Here is a 21,141-nt window from a genome sequence, read left to right on the forward strand (position 1 = left end):
ACCCCCCCACCCGCGGATCCTGACCGCCCGCTCCGCGCCCCAACATCCTCTCAGGACCCAGTCATCCTTTGAGGTTTGGGACTTATGTTCATCTCTTGTCTCGGTGGCAGGCTCGGGTACTGACTAGCTGCGCGTTAGCAGCTCACCTGAGGCCGGAGGAGCGAGCAGAAGACGCACTGGCACGCTCCAATGGACCACCAAACAGAGACGCCAGCAGCTGGAGAGCTCGTCATCCACTAGGCGAGCACTTGTGCGCCTGCGCGGGAGGGCGGGGCCGCGTAGGCGCGCACGCGCACTCACTAGGAGCTCCAAGGCTTGAGTTCCTGCTGTGATGCCGCACCTCTGGTTTTTTGTTCCGGGCTTCCTCTCGGTGGTTACAGCTCCGAACCGGTTTTAGGGGGTTTCTCAGCCTCCAGGCCCCATTTGGAGTGTAGTGAGAAGCGGGACTGGGCCTCTGGGGTCAGGTTCCTCGGTGGATGGATCGGGAGACGCGCACCTTTGCGGAGCGGTACTACCGGGGCCTCCGGGACCGAGTCCCTAGCGGCGGCGGCCCCACACCCAGCAGCAGCGTGACCTTCATTCAGACGCCGGACGCCTTCTCCTATGCTGACTTCGTGAAGGGCTTCCTGCTGCCTAACCTGCCCTGCGTGTTTTCCAGCGCCTTCACCGAGGGCTGGGGCAGCAGGCGACGCTGGGTGACATCGGAGGGAAAGCCTGACTTCGAGTACCTGCAGCAGAAGTATGGTAGGAGGGCGCAGACAGGAGGCTTAGACCCCGGGATGGGAGGGCGGCTAGGGCCGGACAGACAAATGGAATGGGGTGAACTACGCGTATGACTCTACCATTTCTGTGCTGACTCTCTCGCTGCAGGAGACGCGGTTGTACCGGTTGCTAACTGTGGAGTGCGGGAATACAATTCAAACCCCAAGGAGCACATGCCCTTCCGTGACTATATCAGTTACTGGAAGGAGTACATCCAAGGGGGCTACTCCTCTCCGCGGGGCTGCCTCTACCTCAAGGACTGGCATCTGTGCAGGTAATAAGACAGGCCGGAGGATGGCCATTGGGCGCTTACCCTAAGCATCTAGTGTAGCCAGTCCAGGTGGAGCACGCCCACTGCACTCAGAGGGGCTACCTCTCCTGCAGAGTTCTGTGGGAAGATGGGTTCGGTGGGGAGATCAACGTAGCGAGCCAGATAGACTCTTGTGGGGAAAGTAAGTCTTTCGTACATCTTGTATGGGTACAGGCGGCCTGTTGTCTCCTTCCTCTTCTGTATAATGTTTGAGCAGGTACCTCAGATTTTCTGGAGCTGTCCTCTCTACGACCCCACTGAGAACAGGCTTCTTCCTTCTACGATTGCTCTGGGGATTCTTGCCATCCCCTGGCCCGTACTAAGCTCTCTAAAGGGACAAGTGACCTTTCTGCAACCACTCTTGTCCCACTTTGGAAACCCCTTTACTCTTTAAAGAGACACTTAATACCCTCCCTGATCGGCTTCCACTTTTCTCACACAGCATCTTGTGACAGCTTTTCTTAGATTTTGACCCTGTGCTGAGGCAAGAGTGCAGTGCATTCAGTAGAAACTACTTCAAAAATCTGAAATGTTGGTGTTTTCCCAAGCTAGCCATATGTGGTCTATCCTTCCCCCACCCTTCTCTCTCAATGATGGACAGTGTCAAGAAGCCGCAACCCCCGTCTAAACCCCCGGATCTACTGAAATGATCAGACCTCTACAGTGTGCTCTGTTGCTGGGCTAAGCTACAGAGGTCATGCACTTAGGCACACTGCTGCTCTTTCTTTTTGCAACTGGGAATGCTAAGGTCTTGAGCATATAAAGAACATGCTATTAGTATGTTTTGAGATTTGTGGTATTTTCAACTCGGACATGTTAGTACATAAGCCCATCATAAGCTGAGGAGCTTCCTACACCTCAGGAGTTTTGGCTGCACCTAAGACCCAGCTCACACAATTCTCACTTTGGGAAGAGTATGACCCTTTTCCATAGTGACGCTGGGACTGCGTTTTCCTCTACCTGATGTGCCTTTTACAGACACAGACCATCGTACTCAGACCCCAGAAAAAGGCACAGTGTGTAATATTGAGTGAGCCAATGAACAGTTGAATTTCTGTATCATTTGTGTGCAAAATAAGGCTCAGAACTGCAGTTCCCACAACTGGCCAGCTACAGGAGAAACACCAGCCTCCAGCCACCCTGACATGCTACTTCTTTGGGCCTAGAGCCAGAGCTGGGTACAATGTGACCAGACAAGGTTCCTGGATCTAGATGTGGCAGAAACAGACTCACAGGCCTGTAGTAAAACCAATTTAAGTTTCTACCTGACTAGTTTACAAATAAATAAGAATCAGACTATGATCTTTTATTTAGCTTTGACAATGACTGGAGGTTAACCCCTGTTCTACTTTTCTAACTGCTGGCCTGGCTACCTCCCCAGCAGTATTCCCCAAATACTTGATGTTTCCCCCGGCTATGTGCTCATGGTCCATTTCTCATAGCGCCTTCTCCTCACCCCCTAGTTCTTCCTTTTTCTCTCATGTTCAATAAGGTAACTGACCCCACCCCTAACTCCCCCTTCCTCTAATCCCTCTAGTAATTGGCTATAGCCATTTTTATTTAACCAATAGTTTTTAAACTAAGAAACAAGGTTTGCACAACAAGAGCTAGTAACTGAGAGTTCACTCATAGGCCTAGACCTTAGGGTACAGAATTTAGCATTATAATACACAGCAACAGAACAAGCCTCAACACAGGCCTTAATGTTGTTTGGTGTAGTGGTTTGGGATTGTAGGTAAACTTTTTTTTTTGTCTTTTATATTTGTTTGCTTTGATGTTACTTTGGTATAAGCATTTCCCAAATATTACACTGGCATATTTATGCTAGAAAATTGTCCATTTAAAATACAGTGACTGGGGCTGGGGAGATGGCTCAGCGGTTAAGAGCACTGACTGCTCTTCCAGAGGTCCTGAGTTAAAATCCCAGCAACTACATGGTGGCTCACAACCATCTGTAATGAGATCTGATGCCCTCTTCTTGGGTGTCTAAAGACAGCTACAGTGTACTTACATATAATAAATAAATAAATCTTTAAAAAAATAAAATACAGTGACTATACCTTTGTCTGGAAGACCTGAAACCAAAAAGGGCAGAAGATGTGGCATTGCATAATCAGGAGGCCACAGGAGAAGCCATATCTGAGAATTTAATATATGAACAAGTTTGCTGTATGTGCAAAGGCAAGAGGATCCTGATATTTGGGGACCTACAGATAATCTGTTGCTACTAGGGCTCTGGCCATCTCTGTCTCTTGTTGGGAGTCATAGGTACATAAACCTAGAAGTTTTTCCCAGCATCTCCCTTAAGGATGGTGTTAATATAATCCAGCGTTTGGGGGCCCATTGATGGGTTTTGAGGCTCTGACACTTGGGGCTGCAGCCTGGAGTTCCAGGTACCATTAGGCTCTGACACTTGGGGCTGCAGCCTGGAGTTCCTGGTACCATTAGGCTCTGTAGTGTTGGTGAGGAAAAGGAGGAGGCCTGGAGCTCATGACCTGGGATGATGCTCACCATGTGTTCCAAGGCCCAGTAACTACTGCCTAAGTGGGGTGGTTAAGCTGGGGTGCCCCTAAAGTCATCTTCAGCATTATAAACTGAGCAATTTGAGGTTCAGCTCAGGTCCTCAGGATCTGCAGTTGTCAAGAAGTCCACTAAGACTGGGTGATCTTAGGTGGCCCTATTTGATGGGGGATTACTACTATAGTTCCCGTGCTTTCCCCAGAGACTCCTTGGTGGATGACTTGGAAGATATATTCACCCTGCCTGAGTACTTCTCATCAGACTGGCTGAATGAGTTCTGGGACGTCCTCAATGTGGATGATTACCGTTTTGTCTATGCAGGCCCCAGGGGCACCTGGTAATAACAGAAGGGACATGGGTACCTGGTGAAGGTGAGATGGGAGGTATGACTATCTGGGGTATGTGTCTAGAGGCCTATCAAAAAAATAAATAAGTAAACAGGCTCCCTGCAGGACTCCACAAGACACAAACCAAAAGCCCTTGCTGTAGGTCTCCCTTCCATGCAGACATCTTCCGCTCATTCAGCTGGTCAGTCAACATCTGTGGGAAGAAGAAATGGTTGTTCTTCCCGCCAGGGCAGGAGGAAGCCCTTCGGGACTGCCATGGTAGCCTGCCCTACGATGTGACTTCCACTGAGCTCCTGGACACCCACCTGTATCCCAGGACCCAGCACAACAGCCTTCCCATTGAAGTCATACAGGAGCCTGGTGAGATGGTGTTTGTGCCCAGCGGGTGGCACCATCAAGTGTACAACCTGGTAAGACTGCACATGACCCTGCTTCTGCCAGGCTCCCTCCCTCTCCATCCCCGCCTTCCGACTCCAGCTGCCTCTGTAGTGTTAAAGAGGGCAGTATTGTTCCTCTTCGAAGGCTGGACACAGGGTAGGGAAGCCACGAATGAGACCACTGAGATCTTATCCCCTTGCCCTATGTTAACCTGGTGCCTCCTTTGTCCTTCATCCACATTACTGGCTGCAGTAGCCGAGTCTGTTTTCTACCTGGACACAGGGTAGGGAAGCCACGAATGAGACCACTGAGATCTTATCCCCTTGCCCTATGTTAACCTGGTGCCTCCTTTGTCCTTCATCTACATTCCTGGCTACAGTAGCCGAGTCTGTTTTCTACCTTTGCCTGCTATTCTTCATTACTGTGATAAAGTACTCTAATGAAAAGCAACTTAGGAAAGAAGAGGGTTTATTCCAGGTTACAGTTTATCATTGTGGGGAAGTCAAGGCAGGCACTTCAAATGACACATCATGTCACATCCACAGTCAAGATTAGAGGAATGAATGCATAAAGATTTACTTTATTTACTGCTCTGCTCAGCTTCTCTAGTCTTACACAGTTTAGGACCCCCCTGCTTAGGGAATGTTGCTACACACAATGAGGTGGGTCTTCCCACACCAATTAAGACAGCCTCCCCACAGACATGCCCACAGGCCATCAATGTCGACAATTGCTCGTTGAGATTATCTTCTCAGGTGATTCTAGATGGTGTCAAGTTGACAGCTGAAACTATTACACCCACCCAAAACACTGAGCCTGGTGGACATCGGATGGGACTTGATTTCCTCACCCATGCTGAGGCCCGCTGCTGCCTCATAGACCAGCTTGTCTTCTGCCCTCCAGGATGACACTATCTCTATCAACCACAACTGGGTCAATGGCTGCAACCTGGCAAACATGTGGCACTTCTTGCAGCAAGAGCTCCAGGCCGTGCAGCATGAGGTTGGAGAATGGAAGGACTCCATGCCTGACTGGCATCACCACTGCCAGGTGGGAAGCAACCAGCTCATGTTGAGTCAGCCTTGGGGCCAGGGCAGATGCCAGGGCCAGGCTTCATGACTCAGACCCTACTGGTGACTACCCTGGCTCTGAACCCTTGTCTCTGGGTCCCGTCTTGGCCCCTGACCCCTGGGTGTGTGGGAGGGAATCCTTGCACACCCGAGCAGTCTGAGTCTCAATGTGATCCCAGGGCTTACTTTCCCTTTCCTCTTGGTCCAGGTCATCATGAAGTCCTGCACGGGGATCAACTTTGAAGAATTTTACCATTTTCTCAAAATCATCGCTGAGAAGAGGCTCCTTGTCCTGAGACAAGGACTGAAGGGGGATTCAGGGGACAGCCAGAGCCTAGGCCTGGGCCTACAGCAGGCTGCGTTTGATATTGGCCGCCTCGCAGATGTGCTGGCCTCTGTGGTTGTGAATCCTGACTTTCAGAGAGTAGACACCAGCGTATTCTCACCACAGCCAGAGGAGTTGCTTCAGCAGCTGGAGGACACAGTGACTGCTACAGAGGCCCTTTAGTATGTTACATATCAAGATGCAGGGAGAATTCTGGAGAGCAGCCTCTCTTGCCCCAGGGCCCTTCTGGAAATGCAAGCTATCTTCCCTTGAGGAATAGGATGTGCCCCAAGCCTGTGCCAGTGCAGTTCTTACAGAGTGGACCTTGAGGAAGGTCCAGCCAAAATGGGAATTTAACTCTTGGAGGCTAGAGAGATCTGGCCTCTAGCAAGCCTGCCAAGAATGTGAATTGAGTAGTGGTCATGAAATTAGGTTTCTTCCGAGCCTCTCAGCCTCTTCTAGTTATCCTAGGACTCCTGAGTGATGGACATCCAATCTGCCTACCTTGGAGGTGTCCCTGTGTAACCTGGGACATAGATATATATGTATGTATGCAGTTGCCCTCCAAGCCTCTTCATCCTCTAGTTCTGTCCTAGGAGCTCCAGACCCCAACTAAACTAGGAGGAATTAACCAGGGTATGATAAGCTGAAGGGGGAGTTCTTTAGATGGGTGTTGTTTGCCAGGGGCTGGAGGCACAGTGCTAAGTGGCTGAAAAACTCAGGTACTGGTCCATCCAAGTCCTCGGGATGGAGATGATGGTACAGAACTAGGGAGCAGTAGCATTCTTCCCCACAGCATTCCTTAAAGGCCTGGCCTCCTATGCTAGCTCATCTGCAGAAGTATAGCGAGCCCTGCAGTGGAGACAGATACCCAGTCTCGGGCTGACTCTGGATAAGTCAGTGCCTCTGTTGGCTGTGCTCATTGCCCATGCATGTTCTCTGAGTCTGAGGTGGAGACCAACAATTGCTTCATGGCCTGCACGAATCCATATGACACTTCTGGTGTCTGCACACCACCATGTTCTCTGTGCTGTTTCTAGAAGTAGGGGTTGTGGCTTAGGGCAGGGGTGTGCAACCACTGTGAGAGCCTGCTGCTTACTCTGGACTGCAGCATAGACCACCAGGATGAAGCACAACTCTAAATAATGCTGGACTTGTAGACATCTTTGCAGACAAAAAACTGCCTAAACCTGTAGCCTTCAAGGTCTGAGCTGAGGCCTTATAGGAAGAAGGAAATTGTAAGTAGAATTGGCCACAATCTTTGTAGGCTTCTTATACAGGACCTCATGCCAATGGCACACCCTATTATCCCTAAGAACCGCTTCCGGGTAAGACCTGGGAATATTTTCGGCAGAGCCACGTGAGGCTTTAGAAAGCTGCATCTTACAAGGCACAACTGGTGGTGTGCTGCAGACTAGCTAATTCACCCTGTGAGCTGCAGGTCCTCTACAGACTAGCTAAGTGTAAGCATGTGGGTAGGGGCGGGGACACCTGTCTTTCTTCCCTGCCTGCCTCGAAGAGCAGCTTTCCTCTTGGTTAGGACCACTGGGGAGCTGCTGGAGATCAGTGCCCAGGAGGATGGCGCTCGGTGTTGATGTACAATCAGTGGAAAGAAAATTATTTACTAATACCTTCAAGCCCTTTATCAGCTAAATAGTGGAAGCACCTCCTATTTCAGAGCCTCTGCCAGCACTATTTTAGGGAGTCCTCAGACATGGCCAGGTAGATAAGCTTGTCCAGACTCTTGCCTTTAGCTGGTCAGGGTTGTAGTACCTGGGGCCCTGGTTCCTTTCCCTATGTGAAGACACTTCAACTTCACTCAAGTGGCCCAGCAAGTTAATTTACTCTAGACTGACAGAATTAAAAATTAACATCCTAGGCCTTGTATGATAGATACTGGCTACTATGTATTCCCATGACCATTATAACTAGACGAATAGAATCCCGAGTCAGATTAACAGCCAGGAGGGGCCCACGATACATGGCTCAGCAGGTAAAGGTACTTACTTGCTGTGCAAATCTGTTGCCAGGTTTGAACCCTAGAATCCATGTCAAAGTGGAGGAGCCCCTTCATGCTGCTTAAGTACTTCATAAACTGCCCAAATCCTAGCTTGAACCGCCTCTACCACAATTTGAAAGTTGTTTACGGATTTCTGCCCAGTCCAGGCTGTCCAGGTATGCCTGGTGCCACTCTTATTGCTGATTCTTGTAGCCAAAATTAGTGTTTTGCGAGATCTTAAATCATGTTATGTGTTGCCCCAGCTGCCGAAGGCACAACCTTAATTTACTGACACATGTTCCCATTGTGACACTGCTGTTTGAAGGAATCATTAACAAAAGAAAAATATCCTGCCGGGTGGTGATGGCAGCACATGCCTTTAATCCCAGCACTTGAGAGGCAGAGGCAGGTGGATTTCTGAGTGAGGCCAGCCTGGTCTACAGAGTGAGTTCCAGGACAGCCAGGGCTATACAGAGAAACCCTGTCTTGGAAAAGAAAAATATCCTAATCTGAGCCCGAGGAGGGGCTCAAATCTGTGTTCAGGGAATCCTCTTCCCTCATCCCTCCCAGTAGGAGGATGATACACACACACACAGGCCACTATGCCTGGCTAAGCCTGCAATTAAATAAGAAATAGTTGGAGAACTAAAGTGTAGATATAGATTATGGGAGGGTAAAATAAAAAATCAAGAGCAACATAAGAAAATACACCAGAGGGTACCAAAAATGAAGAGACAGTATACAAACTATTTGTAAGATAGCTACCTAGGGGGAAAATGATAAGCTGGCAGGACTAAAGAATAAGCATCTTGGATCAATAACTCAAAAAATAGAACCTACACAGTAAAATGGAAATAACCAGCACAAGTCTTTGGAATAGACTTCCAAAAGTTGGTTTATAAAAAAAAAATCACTAACCTGGGCTGGAGAAATGGCTTAGCAGTTAAAAGCACTGACTGCTTTTCCAGAGGTCTTGAGTTCAATTCCCAGCAACCACATGGTGGATCACAACCATCTGTAATGGGATTGGATGACCTCTTCTGGAGTCTTTGAAGACAGTACAGTATACTCACATAAGTCTTTTCTTTAAAATAAAATAAAGAAAAATCAATACCCTGTGCATACACACACACCTGTAATCCTAGCCCTTGGGAGGGTTCAGAGTACCAGTGCAACCCTAAACTCTGTAAAGCCTATCAAGAGAAATGCCTGCATTTATTTTCATGAAAGTTACATGGTTTTAGTGTCTCCATAATAATCAGAACAGTTAGTCCAGCCAGGGAAACACCAAGAAACCTTGTTGTGAAAAAACAAATGTATACACACATATGATTATCCACGTTCTCAGAGGCCTGAAACCACACAAATAGTGTCATTGTTGGGTGTCTTCAACCTAATTTTTTTCAGACAGGGTCTCTCATTGTCTACACAGTGAGTTCCCGGACAGCCAGAGCTATGCAGGGAGATCTGATCTCAAAAAACAAGCAAGCAAACCCAGCTGCTTGTTGCCTGTGGGAAACAAGCTAATTGGCAGATTCATACAGGAATGATGTGGTGGAGGAAAGCAAAGGCAAAACTTAAGTGATAGAAAGGCCTCAGCAAGTCTCCTCTTGCTGAGGAGATAGGCCAGGAAGCTTTCACTTCTTTCTCTTGTTTCTCAATATTGGAATTCACAAGGCATGGCAGAAAAGCAATGAGTCATCTTCTCTCAGATCCACACAGTACAAATTGTTGTATGAAGCCAGGTTCTGTCTTGTCAGCTGGTGCATGCAAGCCTTGCAAAGGGGGAAAGAGTATGGAGCTGCATTCCAATCATACCTGGTTTCTAACTCACCCACAGACCACACCTAGCTAGCTGTTCCTCACACGAGCACCATCTGCCAGTGCTTGTGTGGGAAATTCCCAAGTGGTGGCAGCCTTTCTACCAAATGCCTCTGAGGAACTGATGACAGGAGGAGACAACCAAGGCAACCTGAGAGGCAGCAGACCGAGTCCACACCCTACCATACCAGTCCCTGTCCCAGCTCCTACTCATCCACACACAGGTGCTTCCCAAGTGTCCAACCATAGCTCCCAAAAAGTCCCTGTACTCTGCAGCACCGCCAGAATTCCCACCACATAGGCAGGCGCAAGTCTGCAAGTTAGATTTATATACTCATACTATTCTTAAGGTGGTTTCTTGTTTAGCTGGTGAAGAGAAAAGGCCATCGTGACATGGAGAAATAAATATACAGGGGTCTGATTCCCCAGTAGTCAGGTTTGATGCTGAAGATGTGGTGGGAGAATAGAGCAGAACATACAAAGTATATGCTATATAAATTATGTAGATTAGTATATAAAAAATAAACCAGTGATAGAAACAAATGGGCAGTGTGGGGGTGGGAGGGATCAGGGAAAGCCCACCCCAAAGGAAAGTGAGTCATACCTATAAGAAGAGCACACTGGCCGGGCATGGTGGCGCACGCCTTTAATCCCAGCACTTGGGAGGCAGAGGCAGGCAGATTTCTGGGTTGGAGGCCAGCCTGGTCTAGAGTGAGTTCCAGGACAGCCAGAGCTACACAGAGAAACCCTGTCTCGAAAAACCAAAAAAAAAAAAAAAGTCTGTAACCCTACCCATGTGTCAGTGTACAGTTCCTTGTAGGGTGCCTATAGGCTCTAATATTTGCCTATAACTGAGCAAAGCCTGTGTGCTTTTATCTTTGTTTCATAAGCAGTGTGCATGAGTACCTTGATAGTTAAAAGCACAATAGTTTTGCACAATAGAAGTAGTTGTACAATTATGTATTTAACAAATGTGTCCACAGGAACTACAGGCTAGTGTAATGATAGGTGTTTTGGCAGCATCTACCATTACTTGTTCTACAGGATACTGGGAACTATTCCTGGCCTCATCCCAGGACAAACATAGGTAATACCATAGGCTGTGACCCTTCACAGCCATGAGAAGACCTTCCCTGGACTGAGGAATGCAGGTACCTGGGATTGTAGTAACAGAGGCTAAAGTTTTGATGTCACAGGATGCCATGGAACCTTCATCAGGTCCTGTGAGATGAGGCCCTGGTGTGTGACGTGGGTAATCCCAGAAACACAAACAGTATCTTCCTTAAGTAAGAGCTGAAGTAGGTATCAGGGCATATAGCCTTCTTAACCACTTGTGACCACTAGATAAGACCTTGAAGCCTCATGGTATAAGCCCAAGTAGTGCCAGGGCTTTTTTTCATAATCTCTGAAGTCTTTGTCTCTGAAAATCTTCCCTAAGAATTATGAAACATTTAAAGGTAACCTTTGGATTCATGATTCTGGTGTCCAATCTCTTGCAGTTGTAAAATGAGAGAGATCTTATATGCCTTGAGTAAAGATGGTGCTAGGCCTTGTAACTTTGGTATGTACAGTGTATAGGATGTGAAAAGGATGTCTACAGACTGTTAATTGACAACTTTCTGGAGACCTGCTCTAAAGTTTGATGGCCACATTCCCAGACCTGCAAAATAGGACCTTCCCTAGTCCTCAGGGAAAAGAATGGGCAATGCTTAAGAGTCTGTGGAATTGTTTCCTTTGTTTGATTTTTGTTTGCTTTCTTTCTTCCTCCCTCCTCCTCCTCTTCCCTCCTTTCTTTCCTGTCTCTACCTCCCTATTTTTGGGATTAAAGGTATACCACCACATCCAGTTGATGCTGAGGATTTTTTTTTTTTTTTTTTGGTTTTTCGAGACAGGGTTTCTCTGTAGCCCCAGCTGTCCTGGAACTCACTCTGTAAGACCAGGCTGGCCTCGAACTCAGAAATCCACCTGCCTCTGCCTCCCAAGTGCTGGGATCAAAGGCGTGCGCCACCACTGCCCGGTTATGCTGAGGATTTTGATACCAGCTGCAGTCCCAAGTCCATAGGTTGGTAAGAAAACCATTCCTGTTTTCCACCTGGTGAAAACAGTTGATGCTGAATATTGGGGATCCTGACAGCCAAGCTCCTGGAGCAAGAAATAGCTACAGACAGGGACTGGGGTGGGTAACTCAAATACTTTATTCTACACACTGATAAGACTCCAATAGCATAGCCATGTAGTATAATACTATAGTAAAATAGTGACTACATTTAATTACATACCATGTAAACTAGTTATATAATATATACTACTCATATACAAACTATACTGTATCCTACAGATACACATATATACATGCATACACTGTATGTACTAAATAATACTATATTATATACTATACCAAGATACATAAATCTTTGAATACAGTTTGTAAAAAAATCTCAACAAAATACTACAAAATTGTATCTAATATAAAAAGACACATTCCATGCTTTAACCCAGAAAAACATTGTTTTCACATTGTAAAGTCAATGTAATGCACGGCCATCTCCAGTGTATCACATACCTTTCAATGAGAAATGAACTCAGTAGACTTTCTGTACCCAATAGTCTTTTTCTAGATGAGTCCTATCATATCTTCAAATAAGAGTGAGAAAACTGAAGGTTTTCTGATATTTCTTACACTCAGACTTTTCTCCAGGGTTCTTCTATGCTTCTCAGAAAGAAGTGTAAAAATTGAGGCCTACCCATATTACTTAGACCTATAGACTTTTTTCCCTCTGGTCCTTTTTATACCTTTGAAGAGCACTGAAAACCTGAATGCTTCCCCCCACATTCCTATTCCTAGTGTTTAGCTAGTATGTGTTCTTTCACATAATCTGAGAGAACTGTGACATTTGAAGCTTTACCTTTCTTTCTCACAAACATGGCCTTTCTTATTGTTCAGGGTGAACCTTGTTTATGTCCTTTATGAAAATTAAGAAAACACTTTTTTCATATTCATTACAGATACTCTGATGATTTATTGTCCAAGGAGTATTTAGTGTCTTTGAGGGCAAATGGAAAATGTGATATTTACCATACTTATTTGTACTCAAAGGATGTGTCTCCGGTACAAGTTTACTCATGTTTACAAGGCAATTGTAGTAAGTGGCTCTCTAGTGCTTTCATTAATAGGGATACTCTCCAACATGAATTCTTTAATGGTTCTGAGGATACCTGGAAGAAGTGAAGGATCTACCACATTGTCTGCATTCACATTGTTTCTCTCCTACATGAGTTTATTTGATGTGCTCTAAATATACTGGGACTGTGAAATGTGAAAGGCATTTTTTTACATACCTCACATTTCAAAGGTCCATTTCCAGTGTGCTTTGTGATTTTTGTTAAAACAAACAAACAAAAACCTGTTAGAGAAACTAAGGATTTGCTAGAATTTACATTCATAAGACTGTAATGAATAACTTATAAGACTGTTAGTAATCAATTCTAACTGGAAGCAAAGGCTTTCCTACACTAATTTATAGGATTTCTCCCCACTATGAATTTGTTCCTGTTTCCTAATGGAAGTGGAGCAACTGAATGCTCTAGCACCTTGTTCACATTTATAGGGCTTTTTCTCCAGTATAAATTCTTTCGTGTATCTGAAGAGAACAGGAAGCACTGAAGCACTTACCACACTGTTTGCATGGACAGGATTTTTCCCCAGCATGAGCTCGTTCATGTTTTCAAATGTAACTGGGACAACTGAAAGCTTTACCACACTGTTTACAGCCATAGGGCTTTTCCCCATTATGACTTCTTCTGTGATTTTGAAGTGAAGTGTTGGAACTAAACCATTTATTGCATTGTTTACATTCATAGGGCTTCTTCTCTCCAGCATGAGATGTTTGATGTCTTCTAAATACACTGGAAAAGGGAAACACTTCTTCACATACATTGCATTTAAAAGGCCCATTTCCAGTGTGCTTTATCATGTGTGTTCGAACACTTGTGAGAGAAAAGAAGGCCTTACCACACTGCTTGCATTCATAGGGCTTCTCCCCAGTATGAGTCCGTTCATGCTTTCGAAAGGAACTAGAACAACTAAAGGCTTTCCCACATTGTTTACATTCATAGGGCTTCTCTCCAGTGTGAGTTCTCTCATGTTTTCGAAGAGAACTGGAACAAGTGAATGTTTTCCCACACTGTTTACATTCATAGGGCTTCTCTCCAGTGTGGCTTCTTTCATGAATTTGAAGATAACTGGGACAGTTGAAGGCTTTCCCACACTGTTTACATTCATAAGGCTTCTCCCCAGTATGAGTTCTTTCATGTTTTCGGATGGAACCAGAACAATTAAAGGCTTTCCCACATTGTTTACATACGTAGGGCCTCTCTCCAGTGTGAGTTCTCTCATGTTTTCGAAAGGAGCTGGAATGACTGAAAGCTTTCCCACACTGTTTACATTCATAGGGCTTCTCTCCTGTATGAGTTCTTAAGTGGATTCTGAATTCGCTGGGGAAATGAAAAGCTTTCCCACATAGCATACACTTGTAAGGCTTACTTCCAGTGTCCGTTATCATATGTCCATTATGTTGAATACTCATAAGAGAAATGAAAGAGTTCCTATACTGTGTAAATTTATATGGCTTCTCAGAGTATTCTTCCCTTTCATACAGGTTGTATCCAGAGTTGGCTATAATGTGCCTATTAAGGAATGAACAACATATGAAGATTTTTTTCTAAGCACTTTTTTTTCAGATTAAGATTTGTAATCTCACTGAAACTTTATCCACATTGATTTTTTATGATCTTTGCTTTTACAGAACTACCATATGACTTCTGTACAAAAGGCAAACACATATTGAAGGTTGGCTTATTACTGAATTTCTATTTATTAATGTCTTGGACTTACATTATAACTAATTTCAGAGAAAGTCCAAATGTCTTGGCATCTCTTGTTTTTTGAAACAGGGTTTTTCTGTATTGCCCTGGCTGTCCTAGAACTAACTCACTGTAGCCCAGGCTGGCCTTGAACTCAGAAATCCGCCTGACTCAGCCTCCCAAGTGCTAGGATTAAAGGCGTGCACCACCACCCAGCCTGGCATGTCTTAATTATTAGAAAGTAAATGGAATCATCTTTCTGAATCATGGCTTCCCCAAATCTGTCATCAAAACAGTGGCATTCACATAGTTTCTTAGTACTGTATGAAAATCAACTAACTTAAAAACAAAATGCCGTTAAACTGGGGGTGGGGACCAATAAGCTAGTAATCAGTGTTTAAAGTTGTGCTTATCTGTTCGGTTTGTTTACCAAAGTTCACAGGCATGCTAAGCTTCCCTCAAGGAGCAGCATACCTCTTATGAATTCAGATTACCTTAGATTTGTCTCAAGATTTTTGTCCTTATCAAGGTTCTGGTCTTCCCGCCCTTTCTCTAAAATACAGACCAAGGAAAAGCACTATTAGTTAGGAGCTTCAAAAAATTAATAGCAGCTTTGAGATTCACTATATACTAAAAATCATGTCCATTTATTCATAAAAGTAGTTCCTTTCTACCGTTAAAATTGATAAAAAAAAAAAAATTCCCAGGATGTTTTTGTGTAATTAAGTAAAGAAATGTTAGGCTCAAGAGATAGCTTAGCAGTTAAGACCACTGACGGCTCTTCCATAGGACCTGGGTTCAATTTCCAGTACCCACATAGCAGCTCACAACTGTCTGTAACTCCAAGATCTGGCACATTCACACAGATATATATGCAGACAAAATACAAATGCATATACAATTAAAGTATGTTTAAAAAAAAGAAAAAGAAAAAAATTATCATTCTTACCTATACAAGTCAGGTTCCTAAATACTTCCTCCATCACATCTCTGTAGAGATTCTTCTGGGAGGGATCCAGCAAAGCCCACTCTTCCTGGGTGAAGTTTATAGCCACATCGTCAAAGGCCACTGAGTTCTAAAATATCCCACAATGTGTTTTAGAGGCTGGGTAAGACTTACATCACTAGGAATCTATACTCTATCACATGATTTGTGATTTCTAAATATTCATTCCATCATTTGGTCACCTAAAAGTTTACTTTCTTATGTATTCAGTTGTCCACATACAGCCGTATTAATAATATCATTGAACTGAGGCACTCAGGAAAGCAATTGCAGAGTGAAAACACCCTCTGCATTGGTAAATCCAGGGAATAAGATGTGCTTCTCGAGCCAGGCTGTGATGGCGCACGCCTTTAATCCCAGCACTTGGGAGGCAAAGGCAGGCACATTTCTGAGTTTGAGGCCAGCCTGGTCTACAGAGTGAGTTCCAGGACAGCCAGGGCTATGCAGAGAAACCATGTCTCAGAAAAAAAAAACAAAAAATAAGAAAACAAACAAACAAAAAGATGTGCTTCTCAGTTATCTCTAGTTTATCACAGCATAGTACATCTCCAATCCATGTTACTAATCAAATCCTACTGTCTGCATCCTCAAAGTGATGTTAATAATTGTACTGTCAGAGTTCTTATGGTTAGAAAGAATTAGTAAGTTGGACTTTTGCTGGTGTATCAGGGACCTCAAGATTTGGGAGGAATTCCAAAAATCCAAATTTTAGACTAAGAACAATTAGAACCCTGGATGACTAACTTACAGGAATTCAAAACCAATGTAAAGTTTCACATGGAAGTACAAGACATTCGGAAAACGACAAGATCCCAGAAAGAGCAGTCAGACTAGTGCTTCCTAATGCCAGCGCCTGCCTTTCACTGCAACAGCAATCGAGGTACCACAGTAAAGCAATGGCACAAACAGCATCAGTCCATGAACATCCACATAGTCCAGGGAAAATGAGGTCAGCAAAGTGGCTTGGGGCTGCTCCAAACACACATCCCTCCACAGAAACTCGAGTAAAGTAAAACCATCAAAAGCAACTTTGCTATAAATTTCAATATTCAAAAATTTTATATCAGCTATTTGAATGTAAGCGTATAAAAATCTGAAAAGGCCTTGTGAGACTTCTACTCATCCTTGTTTTAATTTGTCTCTGACATGCTGTGATGGTTTGTATATGCTTGGCCCAGGGAGTGGCACTGTTGGGAGGTGTGGCCTTGTTGGAGTAGGTGTGTCACTGTGAAAGTGGGCTTTAAGACCCTTGTCCTAGGCTGCCTGGGAACCAGTCTTCCACTAGCAGCCTTCAGATGCAGATGTAGATCTCTCAGCTCCTCCTGCACCATGCCTGCCTGGATGCTGCCATGCTCCCACCTAGATGAAAATGGACTGAACTTCTAAACCTGTAAGCCAGGCCCAATGAAATGTTGTCCTTTATAAGACTTGCCTTGGTCATGGTGTCTGTTCACAGCAGTAAAACCCTAACTGAGAAACATGCTAACAGTCTTAAAGCCAGTAGCCTATAAGTTTCCAGCTCAGGAACAGAGCAGATCTCATTTTGCATCAAGTAAGCAAAAACTGCTCCTTATACCCACAATGTGTACACACCACCTAAACTCTGGAAGAAAATGCTGCAGTGAATCTTTCTTTTAAAAATTAAAGTATTCAAGTTTGAAGGATGCCTCAGCAGTTAAGAGCACTGACTGCTCACCAGGTGGTGGTGGTGGGCAGCACAAACCTTTAATACCAGTGCTTGGGAGGCAGAGGCAGGCTGATCTCTGAGTTCAAGGCCAGCCTGGTCTACAGAGTGAGTTCCAGGACAGCCAGGGCTACACAGAGAAACCCTGTCTCGAAAACAAACAAACAAAAAAGAGCACTGACTGCTCTTCCAGAGGTCCTGAGTTCAATTCCCAGCAACCAAAGGTGGCTCACATCCATCTGTAATGGGATCTGATGCCCTCTTCTGGTGTGTCTGACAAAAGCAACAGTGTACTAACATACATAAAATAAATAAATCTTTTAAAAAAATTAAAGTATTCAAAAGTACCTAAGTATAATGTGAAACTGAGAAAGCTCCATGCATCCCAAGAAACTCTAAGGCCAAAACCCCAATCTGATTGATTATGTGTTAAAAGGAATACATAATCCCATCCTCTTGAAAGAGGTGAACATTTGGTATCTCTTCTAATTTTTCTGTTTTAGTTTATGAAATTCACAGAAATATATCAAAACTGGTTCAATAAATAATAGTGAACAATACAACAAACTGAGTATACATAAGCAATACAGACTCCACAAAAATATTTTGGAAATAGGGGCTGGAGATAGCTCAGCAGTTAAAAAGTGCTTGTTACTCTTGTAGAGGACCCAGGTTCAACTCCTAGTGCCCACAAGGCAGCTAACCTAAAGTTCCAGTTCTAGGATTTCGAATGTCGCCTTTCAGCTTTCAAGGTCATTTCATGCAGGTACACAGCCTTTTTTAGGAGTGGGGGAGTGGAAGCTGGGCATGGTGACACATACCTTTAATCCCAGCATTCAGAAGACAAGGCCAATGAGTTGGAGGCTAGCTTGTCTACATAATGAGGCTTTGTCATTTAAGAATATTTTTTTTTAATTTTAAAGAAAATATTTGGACAGGATTTTCACTACATAAATGGACACAGCTGGCCAGACAGTGGTGATGCACTCTGTTGATCACACACATGGGGGGGGGGGAGTGCTGGAGAGATGGCTTGGGGTTGAGAGTCCTGACTGCTTTTCCAGAAGTTCAAGTTCAATTCCCAGCAACCACATGGTGGTTCACAACTATCTGTAATGGGATCTGATGCCCTCTTCTGGTGTGTCTGACAACAGTGACTCACATAATACATAAAATAAATAAATCTTTTTTTTTTTAAGATTTATTTATTATATCTAAGTACACTGTAGCTGTCTTCAGATGCACCAGAAGAGGGCATCAGATCTCATTATGGATGGTTGTGAGCCACCATGTGGTTGCTGGGGCTTGAACTCAGGACCTTCAGAAGAGCAGTTAGTGCTCTAAACCACTGAGCCACCTCTCCAGCCCCAAATAAATAAATCTTTAAACACACACACACACAAACACACAAAAGACAAAGACAAAGTAGTGTTTGGTAAACAAGAGCAGACAGCAGAGAAAGCGGGGAAATTGATTTTTAGTTGTCCTGTATTACAATTGTCAAATGTCCATTTTTCAGTTAAGAAAACACAACACCAAGAATAGGGAATGAGAAAAAAGATTTAAGATAAATTATCTTTGAGAAACCAGACACTATAGTCAATAAATGCTACACTCACTAAATACGATGTTTTAAATGATCAACTGCCTTTAATATGTGTAACATAAAACAGATGTTCAAATTATATAGGGAAAAACTCCTGGAATTAAAATGCAAAATAGAGAAATTCATAATTACAGTTAGAAATACCACAATACTCCTTATCAGTAACTGACAGCTTTAAATGGACAGAAAAGCAGTAATGGTAATGTTAATCAACATCAACCAGGATTTCAGCGATATTTCTACAACAGTTTAGTCAACAGCAAAACTAAATGATAGACCAGATTCTGAATGAGCAAACACACAACAACAAGCACATAAAGTACCCAATGAACATGGAAGCACTGAATAGCAATCAGTAACAGAATTGCAGTTAGAAACCTCCAACCTGGAAATTAAATCATAAAGTCCCAAATCACATGTGGATGGACCACAGAGAGTCATCTAAGAGAGCCTGAATAGTTCAAGGAAAAGAAGCTTAAATTGTGGAATATAATATAGCCAGTACACAGAAAAAGTTTAAAACATCAAATTCACTTCCAGAAACCTGAGTCTTCTACAACAGTAGTATACACTTTTAACAGCTAAGTCATCGCTCCAGCCCCAATTTGATTTGACTGCGACTCCATTGGCACCTTCTCAAATTCCCTACGTTGATACAGGACTACTTTGCTCTTCATTCTTCCATTCCTAGCACCCAATCGCAGAGGAGCTCTCAGCTCCTGTAACTCCAATTTCAGGAAATTGGCCTCAACAAGCAAAGTACTGGTGCACAAATTTTTGCATGCACATAATCAAAATAATTTAAATTTAAAATAAATGATATATCTTTAACAAAACAGAAATCAAATGAGAAAGGGATACAAGAGACCCTGCCTCAAGAAGTAAAACAAAATTAATAAAAGCTAGGCATGGTGGTATATATCTTCAATCAAGTTCCAGGCCAAACAAGGCTACATCATGAGACCATACCTTAAGAATAAATAAATAGGGGCTGCCGAGATGGCTCAGCGGGTAAGAGCACTGACTGCTCTTCCGAAGGTCCTGAGTTCGGATCCCAGCAACCACATGGTGGCTCACAACCACCCGTAATGAGATCTGACGCCCTCTTCTGGTGCATCTGAAGACAGCTACAGTGCATTATGCTGGAGTGAGTGGGGCGGAGGGGCCGGAGGGGCCTGAGCAAGCGGGGCCAGAGAGGGTCACGGCCATCTGTACAGTTCATACACATAAAATAAATAAAATAAAAGAAATAAAATCTTTAAAAATATATATGAATACACTTTAAAAAAATAAATAAATAAACCAATTAATTGGGTTAACGAAATAGTTCAGCTGGCAAATGCTGTAAGGCATTTTCTTAATTAGTGATCAATAGGGAAGGGCCCAGCCCATTGTGGGTGGTGCTATCCCTGGGCTGGTAGTTCTGGGTTCTATAGGAAAGCTGGCTGAGCAAGCCATGTGAAGCAAGCCAGTAAGTAACATCCCTCCATGGCCTCTACATCAGCTCCTGCCTCCAGGATCCTGTTCTGCTTGAGTTCTTGTCCTGACTTCCTTCACTGAAACACAGTGCTATAAAAGGGTAAGCAGAATAATCCCTTTCCATCCCAATTTGCCTTGGTGGTATTTCATTGCAGCAATAGAAACCCTAACTAAGGTACATGCAAACAAACTTACACAAATAAATAATAAAAATAAGTCAAATGAAAATAATGAATTATAGCAAAAACTAGCTATTTGTAAACATGATTATAATTGGCAAATCTCTACTTAGGTTCAAAAAAGAGAAGACAAAAGAATTACTTAGAAAATCATTTTAAATCTTATTCTACGGACATTCAGTTCTGGTTTTTTTGTTTTGTTTTGTTTTGTTTTTTGTTTTTAGATTTATTTGTTTATTTAAGGTATATGAGTGCACTATAGCGGTCTTCAGACATACCAGAAGAGGGCATCAGATCTCATTATGGATGGTTGTGAGCCACCATGTGGTTGCTGGGATTTGAACTAAGGACCTTTGGAAGAGTAGTCAGTGCTCTTAACCTCTGAGCCATCTCTCCAGCCCTCAGTTCTGTTTTTTGAGACAAAGTTTTATATATATTTGTCTGATAGCACATCCCTCTTGGTTTTGTTGTTGTTGTTGTTTTGTTTTTTTCGAGACAGGGTTTCTCTGTGTAGCCTTGGCTGTCCTGGAACTAACTCTGTAGACCTGGCTGGCCTCGACCTAAGAAATCCGCCTGCCTCTGCCTCCCAAGTGCTGGGATTAAAGGTGTGTGCCACCACTGCCTGGCCTTCTTGGGTTTTTGTTTTGTTTTTTCGATCTAGGAATCACTCCTTTATTCGTGATGGAAAACATTAGATCTAAACTCAATGAAGTTAAATTCATTAATTCACCAGAAATGATCAAGGGATCATTCCGTTTTCTAATCTTTTTTTTTTTTTTTTTTTTTTTTTTT

The 21,141-nt window shown here is 43.8% G+C and overlaps 3 protein-coding genes across 6 annotated transcripts in view; 1 reads left to right on the forward strand and 2 right to left on the reverse strand.

Moving 5' to 3' along the window:
• The window catches only part of Snap47 (synaptosome associated protein 47), a 43,208-nt gene extending 42,928 nt beyond the window's left edge, over positions 1-280 (reverse strand). The window contains exon 1 of one of the 2 annotated variants that reach the window (XM_031354212.1): positions 147-280. The gene's annotated coding sequence lies outside the window, so the exon portion shown is untranslated. The remainder of the gene's footprint in view (positions 1-146) is intronic. The other variant, XM_031354215.1, reaches the window with a different exon arrangement.
• On the forward strand, positions 272-8,826 carry Jmjd4 (jumonji domain containing 4). 2 transcript variants are annotated; one of them, XM_031354210.1, is made up of 6 exons: positions 272-744; positions 871-1,036; positions 3,795-3,929; positions 4,082-4,349; positions 5,221-5,367; positions 5,596-8,826. In XM_031354210.1, exons 1-6 carry the CDS (start codon positions 477-479, stop codon positions 5,893-5,895), a joined length of 1,284 nt encoding a protein of 427 aa, XP_031210070.1. In that variant the 5' UTR covers positions 272-476; the 3' UTR covers positions 5,896-8,826. The 2 variants fall into 2 exon arrangements, with proteins under 2 accessions (XP_031210070.1, XP_031210071.1); XM_031354211.1 differs by lacking the exon at positions 3,795-3,929.
• Positions 4,024-21,141, reverse strand: part of LOC116078856 (zinc finger protein 709-like) — a 20,024-nt gene continuing 2,906 nt past the window's right edge. The window contains exons 2-5 of one of the 2 annotated variants that reach the window (XR_004113651.1): positions 15,345-15,471; positions 14,890-14,947; positions 13,206-14,218; positions 4,024-4,132 (exon numbers count right to left, since the gene is read on the reverse strand). Coding sequence is in view for 1 of the 2 variants with exons in the window: in XM_031354216.1 (XP_031210076.1) it covers positions 13,041-13,438; positions 13,545-14,218; positions 14,890-14,947; positions 15,345-15,471 (1,257 nt within the window). In the remaining variant the exon portion in view is untranslated. Of the gene's footprint in view, positions 4,133-11,704; positions 14,219-14,889; positions 14,948-15,344; positions 15,472-21,141 lie in introns of those variants that run through there. The other variant, XM_031354216.1, reaches the window with a different exon arrangement.

This window comes from Mastomys coucha, unplaced genomic scaffold (assembly GCF_008632895.1).
Source record: "Mastomys coucha isolate ucsf_1 unplaced genomic scaffold, UCSF_Mcou_1 pScaffold5, whole genome shotgun sequence".
NCBI classification, from domain to species: Eukaryota; Metazoa; Chordata; class Mammalia; order Rodentia; family Muridae; genus Mastomys; species Mastomys coucha.